Genomic DNA, 20,289 nt, shown 5'->3' with positions numbered 1-20,289 from the left:
GCATGGTCTTAAAGGAGTAGTTCACCAAAAGTGAAAATTTTCTGAAAATGTACTCACATGCACTGCAAACGCTTGCTCACCAATGGATGATCTGCAGTGAATGGGTGCCATCAGTCCAAAACAGCTCTAAACAAATATGTGGGTGGATTTTGATGTGAGAGACAACAGGGGATGGACTTTATCACTGGAGGAAGCGTTATTATGGATTATTGACCATTGCAATGGTTTGAAGACAAAAATGTCTTGCTTATGGATTTGTTTCTTACAAACATGCAGCTTTTGGCTTCTCAAGACATTAGTTGATGGACTGGAGTGGTGTGGATTATTGTGGTGTTTTTATCAGCTGTTTGGACTCTCATTCTGACGGCACCCATTCATTGCAGAGGATCCATTGCTGAGCAAGTGATGCAATGCTGCATTTCTCCAAATCTGATGAAGAAACAAACTCATCTACATCTCGGATGGCATGAGGAGTAGTACATTTTCAGCAAATTTTCATTTTTAGGGTGAACTATTCCTTTAAATGTCACTTACAGCCAAAACAGGAGCTTACTTTAAAACTAGAATTAGAGGCTGAAATTAAGTGCCATGCAACCAGACTGTTATCTTGCCATCATAACCAACTATATCACAACATTTGCATAGGTTTAAACACTGCATAGAGCCCAAACAAGTTTGTCACTTTAAAATTACATTCTCAGAAACTGCAATAACATTCACACACAAGACCAGTCTCATAAAGCCAGGCTTATCTTGACCAACTTCATCATCTAACTGGAATGGAAAGATTTCTGGCTTCTTTGACAAAAAAATAAAGAAAGAAAGAAAGAAAGAAAGAAAGAAAGATAACAAGTGCAACACAAACAAATCCAGGCTTCTCATCATATAAACAAATCCATGATCTGAACTACAAAATATACAGCTAAAACAAGCGTTTTTACTTTTGTAAACGCTAAGTTTTTAATATAAACATATGATCAGATACTGAAACAACGTAGTGACAGACACACAAAACAAGTGTTTGTTATCGGGTATGCCATAATAAACAACTTCGTGACCTGGACTACAACACTTTTATTGTCCCATACACACATAACTGACATTTTCCTTCAGTGTTTGTGTAAATACATGATCAGAGGCTCGAATGACACAAACACACATACATGACAGTAGCAAGAGTTTCACACACATGCCACGACGCATCTGTCATTTTCCACCAATTCTCAACATCAACAAGCCGAAGCACGCAGAAAACACACAAAAGCCCCTCATCTCCACCCGCGACCGCTATACACACAGCTGTCACACACACATTGCTCATGTAAGCACACATATATGATGAAAATACACACAGACAGCTGATGTTAGCTGAGCTAGCTGCAGACTTACTGTCAGCGCTCAGAAACATCTAATCTCATCGCATTAATACGTGTAATCCAGCACACAAGTCGTGTGTGCGTTCAAGTGTGTAGCCGTGTGTGTACTTCAACGTGTGTGTGTGTTTATTTACCTGTTCAGGTAACCCACGGCTAAGCTAACAGCAGCGGGAAATACAGCGAAAACAGCACACTGACCAAGCAGTGAGAGAAAAGCGTGACTTACCTCTGCAAACATTATTTAAAATGCAAAACCGGAGGTCGTTCAGTTTATCCCCGCCACATTTTTAACGTTTTCCTTTCTTCTCACGTTCATAAACTGAAGCGCTTCAGGACTGCGCGCGCCCTGCCTGCAGCCGCCATGAGCGCGAGCTCGACAAGCCAACGAGTCTCAACGTAAAAACTAGAGCGCACACTCCGGCTCGCTTCTGAGGGAAGGTCACGTGATGGGAAACGCAGGCTCCGATTGGTTCGCGGGATTCTATCACCCCATGAAGCTAGCGATTATTATGACTATAATTTATGGATAAAAGTGCATCTTGTGAAGTCAGCCTAAATTAAACTTCATTATCAAATAATGTGAGAATGTATGAGTACATATTTTTTTAATATAGTGCCTCATATAAACATATATTTATCATATTAGCCGCCGAGCCCTATGGTATTCTATTCCCTAGCATTTACTATTAGGAATCCGCCTACGCTGTTGCTGTAGAGTGGGCACACTAGTCAAAAAGTTTACCTGTAGCGTAACCCGTGATTGGTCAGCGTGTGACGACACACCTTTATCTTTAGTTATCTTTGGTAAATTTAAATAGCACAGACCCCGTTAAGCATCGACGATCTAAACATAGTAACGTGCCTCTGCTTGTGGAAAAAATATTTCACATCGAAGTAGTTCACAAACCGTGCGTCATTTGAACGCGTTATGCTGACCCAGCACTGATCCAGCAGTTTTGACCTCCTCTCAGTACACTACTCTCAACACGTGACACAACGAAACACTGAACGTGTTCTAGCGCACAGCTGGAATAAATGCATTTATTTTCTTTTCTTTCCTTTTTGTCTCATAACGTCTAAAGTAGGCTATTCCACAACATGTCACACAGTGTAATCAGTGTAAAAGCTTCATTTTTAATTCTAATGCATCATGAATTTGCATTTACCTGTTTCCAGTTGCGCAAAGCCTTGGTCGGGTCACACTGCATATTTCCAGTCCATTTCAAAATCCAGGTGAGCTTATTCATCATAAGACTTGATCTTATCAGTCCAAGGCAGAAATAAGTATCATGTACTGTATTTCCTCCATGCCAGTCCCACAGCAGGATAAAGACAGGTTGACGCCATGACGTCACACTGAATGATCCCAAACAAACTTTGGACCTTATATAGGTTTATGACCGTAAGTGAGTAAAAACAGATCAGGATGATCAAAATACCATAAGTAATGCACATTTAATTGTTTTTGTTTTTTCTTGATGAAAGTGATACTGATAAAAGGCTGTTCTGTGGATATGAGCCTACAGACTTGTTTTATAACTTAAACGGTATAAATGATTTAACGAAAACGGAATGCATTAGAATGGTAAAATGTAGCCTACATAAATGCTTTGAGACTAGAGACTAAGTTTGTGAACTGTACAAAATATTTATTTTATATTTTTATACCCGCTTTATTGCTTTCCTTTCCTTGATTTATGGATTAGGCTACACTTTTTTACCAGCTTCAGCAGATTTTTGAGTTTGCTCAATTTATTTTTGTGGGAGATTCTCACATTTTTGTTGTATTAACTTAAAACGACAAGTTGAGAAAACTCAAAAATCTGCTGAAGCTGGTTGCTTTAAAATTTTAAGTTGGCTCAACTTTGTTTGTTTTTTACAGTGTATACAAGCTAACTTGTGTATTGTTTTTGCATTTGAATGAATATGATAACGATAAAGTTCCTGTATAATAATAAAAAAAAAAAAAAAACATTTTTACCCTGACAGCAATATTTTATAACATTTATGTTAATATTTATAAAAGTCATAATTTCTTTAACATTCTAATTCAATATTAATATTTATTTTTAAATGCATGTTTTAAAAAATGTAATTTCAAAACAAAACAAAACAAAACAAAAATCTACAGGCCTATCTACCTATCTCTATATTTTCCCCAACAATTAAACTTTAGGTGATCCTGATAGTCTTAATGAAATTACAATAAAGCCAAATAAAATGTGATATGTATTTTATATATAGTAGGCTATCTGTATCAGAATGCTGGATATGATGTATAAGATCATGTCATAGTCATTGCGTTATGTTCTTTACCCTGTCAGCATGTCTTGAGTAATATAAGGCAGTATAGTGATGTGAAGAACAGTCAGTGTGGGTTATTCTGCTGCATCTCTTCTGTCGCGCTATTTTTAGATCTCGAGTCTGGCTGCTGTGCTCGCGAGCGCGCGCGCGCGCGCGCGCTGAAGATCCGCGGTGCGTTTTTATGAATGAGTGTGTGATCGCCGTCCTTTCTATCGCAGCATCCTACAAACGAAGAGGAACAGAGAGACAATCCTTCAGGTGAGTGCATGTCTCATTTTAGCATCCTCAAAGATAGATAGATAGATAGATAGATAGATAGATAGATAGAGAGAGAGAGAGAGAGCAAGTGAGCGAGTGCACTGTTAAATAATTATTAAATATAATAATTATTGCACTGACTTGAATCAGAGAATTGCTTTTGTGTAAAATAAGGGTCATGTATTTTATGTGACATTGCACTGCACTATGGTATTAATTAGAACAGTTCTTGATTTTTTTATCTGTTTTTTTTTTTCTTTTCATTTTAGCCTATATAATGGCTTGTAATACAGGTTAGTCAGTTATAATAGTAAAACCTAACACTATTTATAATGCAAGCCTACATTAGAATATTTTTTGTGGTTTTCTTCCTTAAATAAAGGGGGCTTGGAGCTCTTGGTAACAGGTAGAGAATATATCCAGCATCGTTTGCTCATAGGACGCATGGGGGACACATCACTGAGCTATAAATAGACCTGACAGCAGCTACACACACACACACACACACACACACACACACACACCACAGAACCTGTTTCTCCAGTGCATCTCAATTGATTGCTGTGCATATAACATATATCGCATGCATTTCTGAACTGCATGGCAACGGGAATCAACAGGTTACATCAACAGGTCTGCTATAAATAAGGGTGTGAATGTGCCACTGTCTGGCGCTATTACTGAACTGCCATTAAACAGCATATTATAGATTTTTTAGTAAAATATAAAGTGTAAAACAATTATAAAAATAACTGCTAAAATATCAAAATATCAGTAAGAATTGCAAACATTTTTGTTTTTCTGAAATGTCAGGTATAAGTATGAAAATTATGCATAATCTAATTAAATATGCACAAATTTGCATACATTTCTAGAACAGAAATCTGAACATTGGATCAAAATTCTTGTTTCATTTTGTTTCATTTAAAGGTTTTTACAGAGGGGATTTTGTATATCTCCTTTTATCACTCTGTAAATCAGAAAATACTGTCAAAAAAATGTTTTTAGAAATAAAATGTTTTATAAAATCAGGTGAATGAATCCCTCTGTAAAAACCTTTAGTATTTTGGAGTATGTAACAGCTGCTGAAAAGGATATTTGAACATTACATAACATTAGTAAATAACGTTAAATAAATATAACATTATTACATAAATAAATGATATTAAATTGTTAAATCTACAGGCGCAAATAAATAGTGTAATAAAATAAACATTTAAATGAGTATTTTGGAAGTCTTTCCACCAGCCTGAAACAACATTATAAAAAGCCAAATAGCCCAAAAGATGTTTTTGCCTGTAGTGTCTTGTCTTAAAGGAGTAGTTCACCCAAAAATTTTAATTTGCTGAAACTCACTCTCAGACCGTTCAAGATATAAAAGAGTTTGTTTCTTCATCAGATTTGGAGAAATGTAGCATTCCATCACTTGCTCACCAATGGATGCTCTGCAGTGAATGGGTGCCGTCAGAATGAGAGTCCAAACAGCTGATAAAAACATCTCAATAATCCACACCACTCCAGTCCATCAGTTAACGTCTTGTGAAGTGAAAAGCTGTGTGTTTGTGAGAAACAAATCCATCATTAACACGTTTTGACAAAATTGGCTGTATCAGGAGCGAAATCTGCACAGATCACGCACCGTTTACAAGCCAAAACAGCTCTAAACACATATGTGGGAGGATTTTGATGTGAGAGACAACAGGAGATGGACTTTTTCACTGGAGGAAGTGTACAAGATGTTAATTACTGGATTGGAGTGGTGTGGATACTTATGGATTATTGTGATGTTTTTAATCAGCTGTTTGGACTCTGTAGTTTATTGTGCATCTCTAAGTGATTATAACAGTCAGTGTGTTTTGTGCTTATGTCGCTGTTAAGGATGCTGTACACTCTTCATCATCGGCTGGCTTCATGACGAGCTCACCGCTGGATGCAGGTACTGACCTTTTGACCTCTCACACACAAACCTGGTCTGAAGGTAGATGCCTCAATGATAGCTTCTTGGCTCACTTTAGACATGCTTTGGCTGCTTCAGGGAGACCCAAACTGACAGATTCTCTCTGACATGGTGGACATCTGATCATATAATGATAAATTAGATTAAAGCTGATTAACAACTGATTAAAGTTGTTATTTCATCTTTTTAACTACTTTTTAAAATGTATTATTATTCTACAATGTGAGAAACATAAAGAATGCAATGTGAATCAGTGTAGCTGATATTGTAGTCAGTGTTTTGTGTGACAGTCTCGTCTGAGAGGTTCTGAAACGAGTTCAAGAGTGTGTGTTGAGTGACGCAGATGGTGTGATTGTTTGAGTGATGTCAGCACTGAAAACTTCAGCTTCATATTGGCTCATCCATCCTCGACGCTCTGAGGGTGGAGACCAGCAACATTCCTCACACACTGACATATGTATTTAGTTCCCCTTACAATCTATTACACAGTGAAGCACACAGACACACACACACACACATAAACAAGCAAACTTCACATTCTAATACATATACAGTATGTACACACTACAGTTTAAAAGTTTGTGGCTGGCAAGATTTGTGTCTCCTTCTGCTAATTGAAAATACAGTAAAATCAGAGATACTGTGAAATATTATTACAATTTAATATAATTGTTTTCTATATGAATATATGTTAAAATATAATTTATTCTTATCTCATAAAGCTGAATTTTCAGCATCATTACTCCAGTCTTCAGTGTCACATGATCCTTCAGAAATCATTCTAATGTGCTGATTTGCTGCTCAAGAAACATTTCTGATTATTATCAATGTTGAAAACAGTTGTGCTGCACAATATTTTTGTGGAAACCGTGATGCATTTTATTTTTCAGGATTCTTTGACGAATAGAAAGTTCAAAAGAACAGCATTTATTTGAAATAGATTTTTTGTAACATAATAAATGTCACTTTTGATCAATTTAATGCATTCCTGATGAACAAAAGTATTAATTATTTTTTTTAAAATGACCCCTTTTGAGTAGTAGCTCAAACACACATCTGGTTTGCATCATGTCTTCACCTGCTCTATATAAAAGTCGCATGCACTTGTGTATTTTAGCCTCAAGGAGGCGCTGTTGCAAATGAACCAGCATGTGTTTATGAGCATGTGTGTATTTTTTGTGTGTAATGCCTGTCTTGTCTGATTCCTTGTATGTGTGTCACGAGGCGTGATATGTAGATGGACTGCATCCAGTGTGTCTGAATTGGTTAGACTGCCAAAATGTAATAATAAAAAGGCATTTTTTTTTTTTTTTTATATTCGAGATAGTTATGTGCTACCAATCCTTGGATTAAACAAGTAATCCAGTAACATCATGTGACAACAATGTAGCTGCTGTTTGACATGTTTATCATTACATAATGCATAGTTCCATATATTTTAGGTCTGAAATATACTCATATCTACACAAATAGAATAGATAATGCCAAAGTAACACATCAAGCATCCAAACTGATTATAGTGCATACTGTACATAATGCAGTTTTCAGTACACTTGTATTCTGCTCCAAACACACTCTGGTCTTTATAGATAGGACAGGCTGTTTTGCTGGCTTGGTTATTTTTATCTGTCCCCTTTTACCTTGGGAGTGTCTGTTTCTCTGTCACCGACCTGTTCAGATGACCTATTTTACAACACTGCCATTGTTTTGTCTGGAGAGGAAGAGCAGGAAAGCTATAGGTCTGTGTGTGTGTGTGTGTGTGTGTTCAAGAGTTAAGCAATCAGTACAAGTAACAATGACGTACTCTATTTTTAAGAGCATGCACTTATTAACTAGAAAGTCAATAAATGCATTTATTTTAACAAGAAAGCAGTGTTTGCCCGTGCAAAATTCACAGGCGCAATGCTAAAGTGTTGCATGTTTTGACATGCGGTTGCTAGGGTGTGCTGGTTGGTTGCTAAGGTGCCGGGTGATGCATGCTTTAGCAAACTGCACTAAAACTGCTTGGGAAAACAGAGCTGCGATGGCATTTGCGGCCACAGAGGAACTTCATCTCTGTCACACATTAGGAATGTCTCGCTCCTGGGAATTGGGCTTTTTCTGGATTACAAAAAGATTTCCTCCGTTTCCTAATTCATTCGGCAGGCCTGAGGGTATTCCACGTCATTAACCGGTGTTTTACGTGCTATTTTTCTTCTGGACTGGCTGATTGTCAGGTGTTTTCCCCACAGGGTGCTTTAACGGTGTTTTCATGATGTTGTTTAAAGAATCCATGAAATCAGATTTGGAGTTTTATGAAGAGGGAGAAACTGAAGGGTCATCAGGAGAGGAAAAAAATATAAAAATAATATATATATACATATACACACACACACACACACACACACACACACACACACACATATATACTGTGGAACATATTGCATGTTACACCACAATTTCATGTTTTAATAGGAAATACATCAAATACATCAGATTTTAATCTGACTGTCCTGTTGCAGATGGAAAATCAAAGAGTTGTTTGTTTGTTTACCGAGGAAGCTTTGGGAAACAGGAAGTGCACTGCTTAATGTCAACAGATCGTGTCCAAATCTGCCTTTGAAACGGGTCTGTGTGCTGCTAATGCTTTTACTGAGATTAAACCGCCCAGAGAAACAGGTGAAGATGAGACGAGACAGAGCGTCTGAAAGCAGATAACAGCAAAGATCAAACAGAAGAAAAACACACAGCGACAGAAAGACTGTCCACACCAACAACACAGAGAAACTCAGAGACAGATAGAGAGAGAGATTCAAAGGGGCAGACGAGAAACACGTCTGGATTGTATTTTACCCAAAGATCAAAGGAAAGAAATTAATATATTTGAAAAAATGTCATTTACAAAAAAAAAGAAAGAACTATATTTTAAGACCCAATTTATATTAGAAAAAAAAAAATGTAATTTTACTGTTTGCATTGCAATTTTATTTCATTAAATTAAAATTATACTTTAAATCGAAGCAGTATATGTATATATTTTGCTTTGCAGCAATGACAAATCTCTTTCACTTAATGGTAATTTATTTTAAAATGACAAAAAAAAAAAAAAAAAAATGAAAATTTGAATAAATGTAAAATATCAATAAATAAATGTAACTATACTTTTTGTTTATTGACATTACTGTCGCAATGCAAAATGCACCACACACACACATTTCTTCACAAATTATCATTTTCATTAATTCATTGCGATAAACTTTGATATATTGCTAACAATTTAATTCACTTTGATTTTTTTTAATTACAATTAAATTAAATACAATGCAAAAAGTAAAATTATATTAATATTTATATTGTAATTTGAGTAATTTTACAATAATGAAAATAATCACAATAATGAGATTTTATTCTTGTTGAAGTAAATGAAAATGCTATTTTTAGCATTAAAATTACATTCGTATTTTTCATTAAAAAATTTAATTTAATGTAGTTTAAGTAATTGTACAATAATGTTAAAAATACGATTTTTTTTCTTTTTGAATAGAATTAAAATATTTTCAGCACTAAAGTTGCATTAATATTTTTGATTTTAAAATGATTTTAATTTCATTTCATTTGAGTAAGTTTAAAATAAACTACAATAATGAGAATGAGAATTTGCTGCAATGTGAAAGATGTTGATATATCACTTTAATTATCACTTCAAAAAATTTAACTCAATTTATTTAATTTTGATAAAGTAAATGATAAAAATCGTCAATTGTTAAAACTGTTAATTAAACATTACAAAAAGTAAAATTACTTTAATATTTTCATTTTAATTTTCAATAATTTTACAATAATGATTTAATGAGGAGGTTTTTTGTTGTTGTTTTGTGCAACAGAAATGAAACAATAAGAATGATTCTTTTGTGTCACAGTCTTGAGAATTTAGTGTTAAATGTGCTTAATTGTCATGAAAACAATATCCCAACGCCTTTCAGGCTTCATTTTCTTTCCCTATAAGACCTAGATTGGTATTTCTTTCCTCTGGTTTTGTGGTGAAACTGGAGCTGGTGGTTTGTTCGGGCGATTCACCCATGCAGAGATAAATGAAAGGAGAAAGAGAGAGCGCAGGGAAGAGATGAAGGCAGACAGCTGTGTTTTTGTGTTGCTATTTTGAGCGTCTGGCCACTGCTCTACTCCCCTGGTCTGGCCCGGCCTATTTCTGTCCTGGGCTGGTCCTGCTGCTATTCTTGGCACCTGAGAGAGAGAGAGAGAGAGAGAGAGAGAGAGAAAGAGACAGCGCGGTTAGGAAGAGTAACACAGAGAGAAAGCGTGAGACAGAGCTGCTTCAGTTTCCTGTGCAGAGGTTGAGAGGCAGGAACAGAGAGTTGTGACGTCTCCTCGTTCATCTACCTGATGAAACCCAGCAGGGACGGCTAGAGGAACAGACAGAGAAACCCCAAGGACTCGGCACAGGACAGGACCGGAGCAGAGGACGCTGGGCCGCTGAAGCTCCAGTTATGCTGCAGACCATTTATGAATCTGACTCCAGCATCAGTGCAGAGTGGAGGAGGAGACGCCTGGACTCTCACAGCGCGGCCATCGCTTCAGGTACAGCGGCAGAACTCCACACAGTCTGTCAGGTGCTCCGAGAGAAACTTCTGATTCAGTGCTGCAGTGTTTAACAAACCAGTTGTTGATGATCAGTATAGAGTCTCCATTTGCTCTCAACTACAAACTGCAAAAAATGAAGTATTTTTGTATTGTAATCAATGTATCAACATTCTTAAATCAAGATACATTTACTTGAGAAGCAAAGTTTAGCTTAAAAAACGGCAATGGGGTAAGAAAGATAAAACTGATTTTCCCTTTGAATCAAGTTAAACATTCTTACCCCATTGGCACATTTTTTGTCTTGTTTTAAGTATAAACTTTTTTGTTTTTAGGAGAAACATCAAGGCTAATTTGTAACTGAAACAAATGTTTAAATGATAAAAATTAATGTCATTTTATGTTTTGTATGGTATTTTATTTTATTATTGTAACTAAAATACAAATCAAAATAAATTGAATTCATTACACATTTTTGTATTTTATAATTTAAGTGCTGAATTATGAAAGTATGAAGTGATGAAAATTCTCATTTTTGTGATTTATCAAAGAAAGTCAATCACATACAGTGTAAGACAAACAACTGAGCCATCGAGGAGGTCTCCTTCATACGGGCAGGTGTCACATGTGAGGAAGAGCTCAAAAGTTGCTCAGGAGACTAAACTGAGTTTCATTTACATCTCAGTCTCTTCTCAGATGTATCTTTTAAAAATGTAAAAAAGATTCAAATAAATGTTATAGCAAGAGTATGAGAGTTATAAAATGAACACGGAGCAGCTCACGTCATTTGATGAGAAAGTTCAGTTATAAAGTACAAAAAGTTGCATCAAATTTAATACGATAATAAAATAAGATAAAGTACAATACAAAAAGTGCATTTAGTTCAAAAATATGATTTTTCACTTTAAAATGACTCAAATGCAATTACAAGTAATGAGAATGACAATGGTGATTATTGCAATGTAAAAAAACTTTGATATACTGCAATATAAAAGTCAAATTATATTAATATTAATCATTTTAAAATGAATTTTATCTGCATCATTTACAAATCAGCCTCGTCTCGGATGTTTCTCCCAAAATTCCCTAGGAGAAATGAAAAAAGGACAAATAGTCGTCATGTAGTAAGAGAACAGAGCTATAAAACGAGTGTGGACGTGATGAGAAGAGTTTGAGTTGGTATGGAGAGCTCTGCTGTATTTGTGATGTGAGTTATGGGGAACGTGTGTGGATGATTCAACAGCTCTTAACCAGGTCAAATCTATATCCGGACGTCACAGAGAGTTTCATCATTTGTTTCATCTCACATTCATTGTTTGCGTTTACAAAAGCAAGTGACTCACATCAGATGAATGGCGGCAGGTGTTTTCATCAGCTCAACCTCTCTAACATCCAGCTGCAGGTTTCTGATCTCAGATCAACATATCCTCGTAAAGCGTGATTCATTTAATGAAGCTGGACTCAAAACAAACTCCCTTTTGCAATGTTTTGGCATGTTAGCTCACTTACTGAATACTCCGAAGTACTGCATACTAACTATTAAAAACGCATATAGTAGTCTGAATTGTGCAGTGATAATCAGTAGCTTGCCAAATTGTCACATTACCTCAATAGTTTGTGAATTTCATTAAAAGAGCGCCTGCTATTTTTTAATGCAAAACCATCTTAACTTTTGGCGGTCTGGTTAAAAGTGAGTCAAGCAGGAGATATTAATAGGCTGGTGTTACTTTTGGTTCATTCATCACACTGGAAACGGAAGGTCAAGCTGAGCGCATTGCATTGTGGGATACTGTACCTTTGTGCTCTGTTGTATACTACAGGTTTTTGCAAACGTTTATGCTTAAAACAAGAAAAAATATCTGCCAATGAGGTCAGAAAAATAAACTGAATTCAAAGGGAAAACAAGATTATTACTTTTCTTTTCTAAGCATAAACTCACTTCATTTAGATATTTTTTAAAGGAGAAAAAAAAAAGTCTTGATGCCATTTTCCTTGTCAAAAAAATGTATATCTTGATTTAAGAATTTTAGATACTTGTAAAGGAAAACAAGACAAAAATACTTCTTGCGCTGCAGTAAGAGTAATACGGTATTATGCTTCCAAAAATAGCTATTGATTATTGAGTCTAGCAGCTTGTCACTCATCTGATAACAGTGCAGTGATGTGATCTTTACTCTGTTTTTAGCATGTGTTGTCTACGAGGAGTTGTTTCTCTCGAGACGTTCCTCTAAGTGTGTGTCTGTGTCCCATTTAGCATATTTCTACTATGCACTGAAAGTATGGCTGCTGATGCGATGCAAGTAAGGTAAAAAAAGACCTCTTTGTCACAATCAATTAGCCTACTTTTTAACCAGTTGTCTTCAACTAAAAAGGTCAAAAGTGATGAAAAGTGATCTGGAGGCACAAATTCTTGCACACTATTTAGCATGGATAGTATGCAAATTGGGACACAACCAATAAATTAAGCACAATAAATGATTTTTACCTTTCTTTGAAAGAAGTCTCTTCTGCTCACCAAGGCTGTACAGTAAAAACAGCAAAACTGTGAAATAATATTGCAATTGAAAATAGCTTGTTCAAATGTAATTTATTGTTGTGATTTTCAGCATCATTGCTCCAGTCTTCAGTGTCACATGATCTTCAGAAATCATTCTAATATGCTGATTTGCTGCTCAAGAAACATTTCTGATTATTATCAATGTTGAAAACAGTTGTGCTGCTGAATATTTTTGTGGAAACTGTGATGCATTTTATTTTTCAGGATTCTTTGATGAACAGAAAGTAAAAAAAACAGCATTTATTTGAAATAGAAATCATTTGTAATGTTCTAAATGTCTCAACTGTCACTTTTAATGAATAAAAGCATTCATTTTGAACCTCTGAATGGTAGTGTATTGTCAGGTCTAATCAGCGTTTAGCGGGTGGATGTGTGTTTACTTCATACTTGATTTGTCGTTTCTAAGAAAGCTCTTTTGACAAGTGCTGTGTTGTGCTCAGGTGTGCTTGTGCGCGGCGTCCCGCTTTAGGAATGGCGTGAGAGGGCAGTTATTTACCCCTCTGTGCCTCTGCGCTCCGTTACTGCCCGCGGCTGCATGTTGAACGTTCTGGCCTCTTGACTTCAAGCTCGACTATTCTTAGCCGCCGTATTTTAGGCTTAAGGCATTAGGATGCTAAGATTAGCCCCGGTTATCATTCCGTCTGAGTTAACTCCTCACATAACTACATACCGGAAGGCTTTATTTATAATGCACACTCTTTTCTCTGTTTTTGAATAACAGCAGGAGAAAAAAACACGAGCTTTTGAAAGTATTATTGCGTTCAGAGCACAGGCTGCAGTATTTTTGGTGTCGATTGACACCTTTGGCCAGTGTTGTGGTTCTGTTTTGGTGGTCTGTGCTTTTTGCGGCCTGTGTATTCTGGGCTGGGGGCCCGATGGAGTCTCTGCGGCGAGAGATGGTTTCACAACGCCACGGTTTTTATTTCAACGCCTGAACGTGGACGTGATGCCGATATTCTGAGTCAAATGCAACTGTCGCCTCTTACATACTTACCCTCATAACCTACCATCAAAGAATAACTGTGTGCGACCAGAGGAAGGATTTTCTTTCATAGCTCAGGAGACTTCACGGAGAGCTCGGTCATGTTTTATTTAAGAATCAACTTTGTCTCAGATGTTTCACCTAAAATCCTTGAGGACAAATAAAAACGAGAGAATTATTGATGTACCGTATACAGTATGAAATGAATGAGTTCATATTGAGATTTCTGATGTTTGATTTCCGGTCTCTTCTGTACGGAAGCCCAATTCCCTCCACATAAAACGTCCAAAATGTTTTGAAAGTTAGTTTTCTCTCATTTTTTAGAAAAATATGACTATAGGTTATAATTTTGAGACAGAAAATTAGAATTTATGACATACTAAGTCTTAATTATAAGATAAAAAGTCACAATTATGAGATACAAAGTAGAAATTATGACATACTAATTCATAATTATGAGATAAAAGTTGAAATTATGACATATAGAGTCTTATAACTCTGATAAAAAGTTTAAATTATGACATTAGGTCATAATTATGAGATGAAAAATCATTATGAAATAAAAAGTCAAAATTATGACATACTAAGTCATGATTATGAAATACAAAGTTGAAATTATGACTACTAAGAAGTCATACTATAAGATAAATATGACATAAAAGTCACAATTATGAGATAAAAAGTCATAATTACGGCAGTCATAGTAATAATTATCAGATAAAATGTAAAAATTATGATATACTAAGTCGTATTATGATAAAAAAAAGTCAAAATTATGACATACTGTCTTGAATGGTCAAAATAATGTCATAATTATGACTTTTTATCATCATTTTTTGTCATTCTCCACTTTAAATCATAATTTTTTACTTTTTCTTGTAATGTTATGTCATATTCTCAACTTTTGAGATTACGTCTGTCTTTTCTTAGCAAGAAACATCTAAGAAACAATTGAGAATCTGATACTGAATACTGATATGTTGACATATTGATACTAAAAGAGATGAAATATGAAAATATATCTCATTGTTGTTGTTTTTTTCGTTCTTCTGGTTGTGTTTGTGGGCCTGAGGAAAGCAGCACATGCACTAATAGTTTTATTAGCGAGGAGTTTGTTTCGGGCAGCAGATTAAGGGCATGTTTACGAGTGAGTTTTTACAGCGCAGCTTTTTTAGGGCACGAGGCCAGATCATTCTCTCTACACACACACACACACACACACACATACACACGCACACTTACTTACTACACACATACACACCAAACGCCTTTCCTTTTCTTGCCGTTTCGTTCACATGAGTAAAAATACATTGAGTGCAGCTCAAACTTGACAAGTCACATGCTGTCTCGCTTTAGATTGAGCTCAAATAAGATTTGGGCCTCGAACGGGAGGTTGTTGAAGTACCTCCGTGTTTATGCTCGAGGCATTTGAAATAGACCCCATAAAAAGACCCTCCCTGTAGATTATGCATCTAATTGCCCTTGGGTTTATTTAAAGACCTAAAGAAGGGTTTAATTGGTCTTCTGATGCAGCTAACACTGCCATCCTTCATTTCTGACACAATCAGTTTGCAATCTGTATGAGCATTAAACCGGGGTATTTATACAGCATTTGTGGTGAATGCAAACTTACGAGCTCAGTTTCGCACATCGCACACTGAAATGTGTCTGAACACAATTCATAATGCAGTGCAAGTTTGTGTATGTGATTGTAAACTGTCTCTTTCAGGTCAGCAGCTGTCATGTTGGAGCAACAGTTTGAAGAGAAGCTTGATGAGCAATTTAGTTAAAGTTAGTTAAACTGCTGACAATATTTACCAGAAGGTTGTTTTAGATGAAAATATTTGAGAAGCTAATTTAAACTGTGAAGTAGCCTGGGAAGATACAGTTTCAAACTAGTTTTAAAGTACTAATCTACAGTCAAAAGTACCTATAGCTACATTAATAGGAACTCTTTAAGTGGGCAATATATATATTTTTTAATTAAATGTACACTACTGTTCAAATGTTTGGGGTTAGTAAAATCTTTTGAAAGAAATTAACACTTTTATTCAGTAAGGATGCATTAAATTTATCAAAAGTGACAGTAAAGGCATTTATAATGTTTCTGATAAATGCTGTTCTTTTGAACTTTCTGTTTATCAAAGAATCGTTAAAAATAAAACATATCAGTTTCCACAAAAATATGAAGCAGCACAATTGTTTTCAACATTGATAATTATCAGAAATGTTTCTTGAGCAGCAAATCAGCATATTAGAATGATTTCTGAAGATCATGTGACTCTGAAGAGTAATGATGCTGAAAATTCAGCTGCGCATCACAGAAATAAATGACATTTTACTATATATTCACATAGAATTATTTTATAATAATATTATTGATTTTACTGTATTTTGGATCAAATAAATACAGCAGATACATCAAAAAATCTTACTGACCACAAACTTTTGAACGGTAGTATAAATGATTTTCTTTTTACAGTATTTGTCAGGATCTATGTAAAATCAAACAAATCAGAGAATCTGTTCTTAATCTGAACAAACCAGTTGACTAAAATGAATCAAAAGTCTGACTGGAAAAGAAAACAATCTAATCATGAAATCTTGTCTTTCTCTCACAGATTCAGAGGTGTTGTCGACGGTGGGCGGTACGTCGGAGGTCGGTATGTTGGACTGGGACCGTGATTCAGACGAATGGGAGAAGCAGTTACAGCGCGAGCTGCTTCTGATCCAGAGACAGCAGCAGATCCAGAAACAGCTGCTCATCTCTGAGTTCCAGAAACAGCATCAGAACCTGCTGAGACAACATCAGGCCCAGCTCGAGGAGCACATCAAGGTACAAGCCTTCATTCACCGTGACCCCAGACGGAAAAACATGTAAATACACAAGCAAATGCAGCACCAGCTGCAAAGAAATGTTAAGTATGCAATTATCTTATGTTTAGAAAGTATCACCAAGCCAGACTCGTAAAATCAGTAAGCTAGACTGTCAAACTCAAATCAAGACGTTGTTTGTGTCAGATATTTGTAGATCGGATGAAGCTGATCCTCCTATATGAAGCAGGTCAGTGTGGTTTAAGGTCACTTGGCTGACCTGCAGGAAAGAGCTGCTCTGTCAACAATTACTGTGCTTAATCGCATTACTCCAGCGTGTGTGTGTGTGTGTGACGCAGTGCGAAGTGAGTTAATGAGTGTGTACGTGCACAGTTGTTTTTTGAGATTCTAAAAAATTGCAAGTAAATTTCACAAATAATTAAAAAGAAATAGCAAGTATAGCACACTTAATTAAACATGACATGAAAGACTGAAATAGTATTTTTTTTTTTTTTTTATTTGTTTAATTTACAAATTCAGTGTGGATGCTGATGGTCACTCTAAAGATGTAAAGTAATGGTCATCTGGACTTAAATGCTGCAGTATTTCTCTTTATTTTTAATGACTTTTTAATGAAGATTTGCTGGATATGTCCTCACGCTCAAGCCATCCAGGATGTAGATGAGTTTGTTTCTTCATCAGATTTGGAGACATGTAGCAATGCATCACTTGCCCAGCAATGGATGCTCTGCAGTGAATGGGTGCCGTCAGAACGAGAGTCCAAACAGCTGATAAAAACATCACAATAATCCACACCACTCCAGTCCATCAACTAATGTCTTGTGAAGTGAAAAGGTGCATGTTTGTAAGAAACAAATCCATCATTTGGATGTTTTAACTTCAAACCATTGCTTTTGGCTAAAATATGAGTCCATAATAAGTTAAACGTCTTAATGATGGATTAATTTCTTTTGGTTCAGAAGATGTTAACTGATGGACTGGAGTGGTGTGGATTACTTGTGATGTTTTTATCAGCTGTTTGGACTCTCGTTCTGACGGCACCCATTCACTGCAGAGCATGCATTGCTCTAAATCTGATGAAAAACAAACTCATCTACATCTTGGATGGGCTGAGGGTGCAAATGTTTCCTTTAAACTTTTTTTTTTTTTAAATAAATGCCACTTGCTGTCAATATGTGTTATTTAATACTTGACATTCATACATAAAGTGTGCTATAAATGCCCAAATAGCTACTTCTTGGCACCGCTGTCTATCATCATTATATCAGTCAAAGGCCACTTTGATCTTTGAATATCAACATCGAACATTTATTTTATTTTTTATTTTTTATCTAGACTGTACGTTTATGGTTATTTTCTCTGTGTGTTTCAGCTCCAGCAGGCTCTGTTAACTCTCCGGCAGCAGCAGGAGGTGTTCGCTGAGGAGCGTCGGCTGGTGGCTGAGGAGGAGAGAGAGGAGGTGCGGGAGGACGAGAAGGAGCTTCACAGGAGGGAGACACAGAAACACCAGCACCACAGACGGAAGGAGCGATCTAAAGAGAGTGAGAAAACACGAGGCCTCTGCCACAGTCGTTTCTACTTCCATTTTAGAGATATTTCCTGTAGTATTTGTCTTTATGATATACCTCTGACATGTATAAGTTTATAAAAATAATGACAATGCTTCTGTTTTTGCTTGTCTTTTTAAATGTCCAGTAACATTTCACATCTATGACTTAATCCTGCAAACTGTTTAATTCACCACTAGGTGACGCTGTTTCTGCACACGTCTCTCCTTTCTGAGCTGCACATGTAACTCGAGCAGAGCCAGAATATCACATAATCAAAATGCATTGAATTCATTACATTCAAATATTATTGCCTTTAAGTTATATTAACGTTTTCAAACAATTAAATTAAATTAAATTAAGCATGCTTAGAAAGGAGATAGCATACAGCAAATTAGATATTTTAAATCACTAATTACAAATAAGTATTATTTGGCTTTAAAATAAATTAAACAATGAAATACATAAACAAGAACAAATAGTAAAATGTATGAGATAGACATTTAATTTTATATTCAATATTTAAATATAAAATTATACTTAAGTATTTAAGATAATAATTATATTTAAGTTTAAATAATAATATGCTTGAGATAATGTCAAAGATAGCATACAGAGGTTTTAAAACAAACAAAAATAATGAAATACATAAATATGAATGAATATAAAAATATGTGAAGTAAATATTTAATTTATACTTAATATTTAAATAAAAACTACTTAAATATTATAATTATATTTAAATTAAATTCTATTTGAATAATTAAATACAAAATTAGATAATGCTTGAAATAATGTCATAAAGATAGCACACAATACAGCATACAGATTGAAAATATATTAAATAAATATGTAGCTTTATATTTAATATTTCAAATGTATATTTACACAATATATATATATATATATATATATATATATATATATATATACAATATTTATTTCCATTACATATTAACTCTGTAAAAGAATCACACATAGGCTGATATCTGATGCTTTGATCTGTCATAAAGTCTAACTCTGTTGGTAACTTGTTTTGTGCAGGTGCGATGGCGAGCACTGAAGTTCGTCAGAAGCTGCATGACTTTCTGATGAGTAAATCAGCTAAAGACCTGTCAGCGTCCGGCGCCGGTTACCCTCTCACCCACAGCAAACTGTGGTACAGGTACATCAGCCTCCCGCACCTCCATTCAAGAGCATTACACCGCAGATTTGTGCATTTCAGACTTCTTTTCCGTGTGATGTTTGATAAAATAATAGGATTTGTGTTGAATCTAAAGTGTCCACAGTGTACGGTGATGTGATGATGTCCTCTCTCACAGCTCCGCCCACCCGGGTCCTGCAGAGCAGAGCTCGCCTCCTCTAGGAGAGACTCCGCCCACCTTCAAATACCCTCTGACCTCCGGCCTGGACTACAGAGAGGACTTCCCTCTCAGGAAGACTGGTAGGTCAGAGTTCAGAGGTCACGCCATCCTATGATCCTTACAAAATCACTCTAATCTGAGACATGTTTGGAAGTCTTCAGGTTTGGGTCTTTGAGAAGGGCAGTGCAAGGGCAATCTGAATATTCATAGAGGTCTTACACTGTAAGTCCAGATTAAACTGCTTTGTTTCAAAACCTAGTGAGCTGCCTAGCTGTTTACTTATTTTTTGCCTATTCGCAAAAAAAAATCAAATAAAAAAATAAAAAAGTGTTTTTTCCAGTACAAATATCTAAAAATTCTTAAATCAAGATACTTTTAATTGAGCAGCAAAATAATATAAGATACTGTGTCTTGTTTTCAAAAAAAAAAATAAATAAAATAATTACTTTTTTTTTTGTTTTGTGCTTAAAACAAGACAAAAATATCTGCCAATAAGGTCAGAAAATGAAGGTCAAAGGTGAAATGAGATTATTT

The 20,289-nt window shown here is 35.5% G+C and overlaps 2 protein-coding genes across 9 annotated transcripts in view; one reads left to right on the top strand and one right to left on the bottom strand.

The window, feature by feature from the left end:
* The window catches only part of snx13 (sorting nexin 13), a 35,748-nt gene extending 33,081 nt beyond the window's left edge, over positions 1–2,667 (bottom strand). For 4 of the 6 annotated variants that reach the window (XM_058754502.1, XM_058754506.1, XM_058754501.1 and 1 more), the window contains exon 1: positions 2,543–2,667. In XM_058754502.1, the coding sequence (XP_058610485.1) occupies positions 2,543–2,626 (84 nt within the window). In that variant the 5' untranslated portion in view covers positions 2,627–2,667. Of the gene's footprint in view, positions 1–1,602; positions 1,763–2,542 lie in introns of those variants that run through there. The other 2 variants (XM_058754503.1, XM_058754505.1) reach the window with 2 other exon arrangements.
* Positions 2,668–3,846: 1,179 nt separating this feature from the next.
* LOC131526287 (histone deacetylase 9-B) overlaps positions 3,847–20,289 on the top strand; it is a 36,219-nt gene continuing 19,776 nt past the window's right edge. The window contains exons 1-6 of one of the 3 annotated variants that reach the window (XM_058754508.1): positions 3,847–3,938; positions 5,817–5,874; positions 16,631–16,845; positions 18,217–18,385; positions 19,436–19,556; positions 19,714–19,835. In XM_058754508.1, the coding sequence (XP_058610491.1) occupies positions 5,850–5,874; positions 16,631–16,845; positions 18,217–18,385; positions 19,436–19,556; positions 19,714–19,835 (652 nt within the window). In that variant the 5' untranslated portion in view covers positions 3,847–3,938; positions 5,817–5,849. Of the gene's footprint in view, positions 3,939–5,816; positions 5,875–9,874; positions 10,471–15,738; positions 15,801–16,630; positions 16,846–18,216; positions 18,386–19,435; positions 19,557–19,713; positions 19,836–20,289 lie in introns of those variants that run through there. The other 2 variants (XM_058754509.1, XM_058754507.1) reach the window with 2 other exon arrangements.

Source organism: Onychostoma macrolepis, chromosome 19 (assembly GCF_012432095.1).
Source record: "Onychostoma macrolepis isolate SWU-2019 chromosome 19, ASM1243209v1, whole genome shotgun sequence".
Taxonomy (NCBI): Eukaryota; Metazoa; Chordata; class Actinopteri; order Cypriniformes; family Cyprinidae; genus Onychostoma; species Onychostoma macrolepis.
Note: the sequence above shows the minus strand (reverse complement) of the source record. Positions and strands in the feature narration are given on the sequence as shown.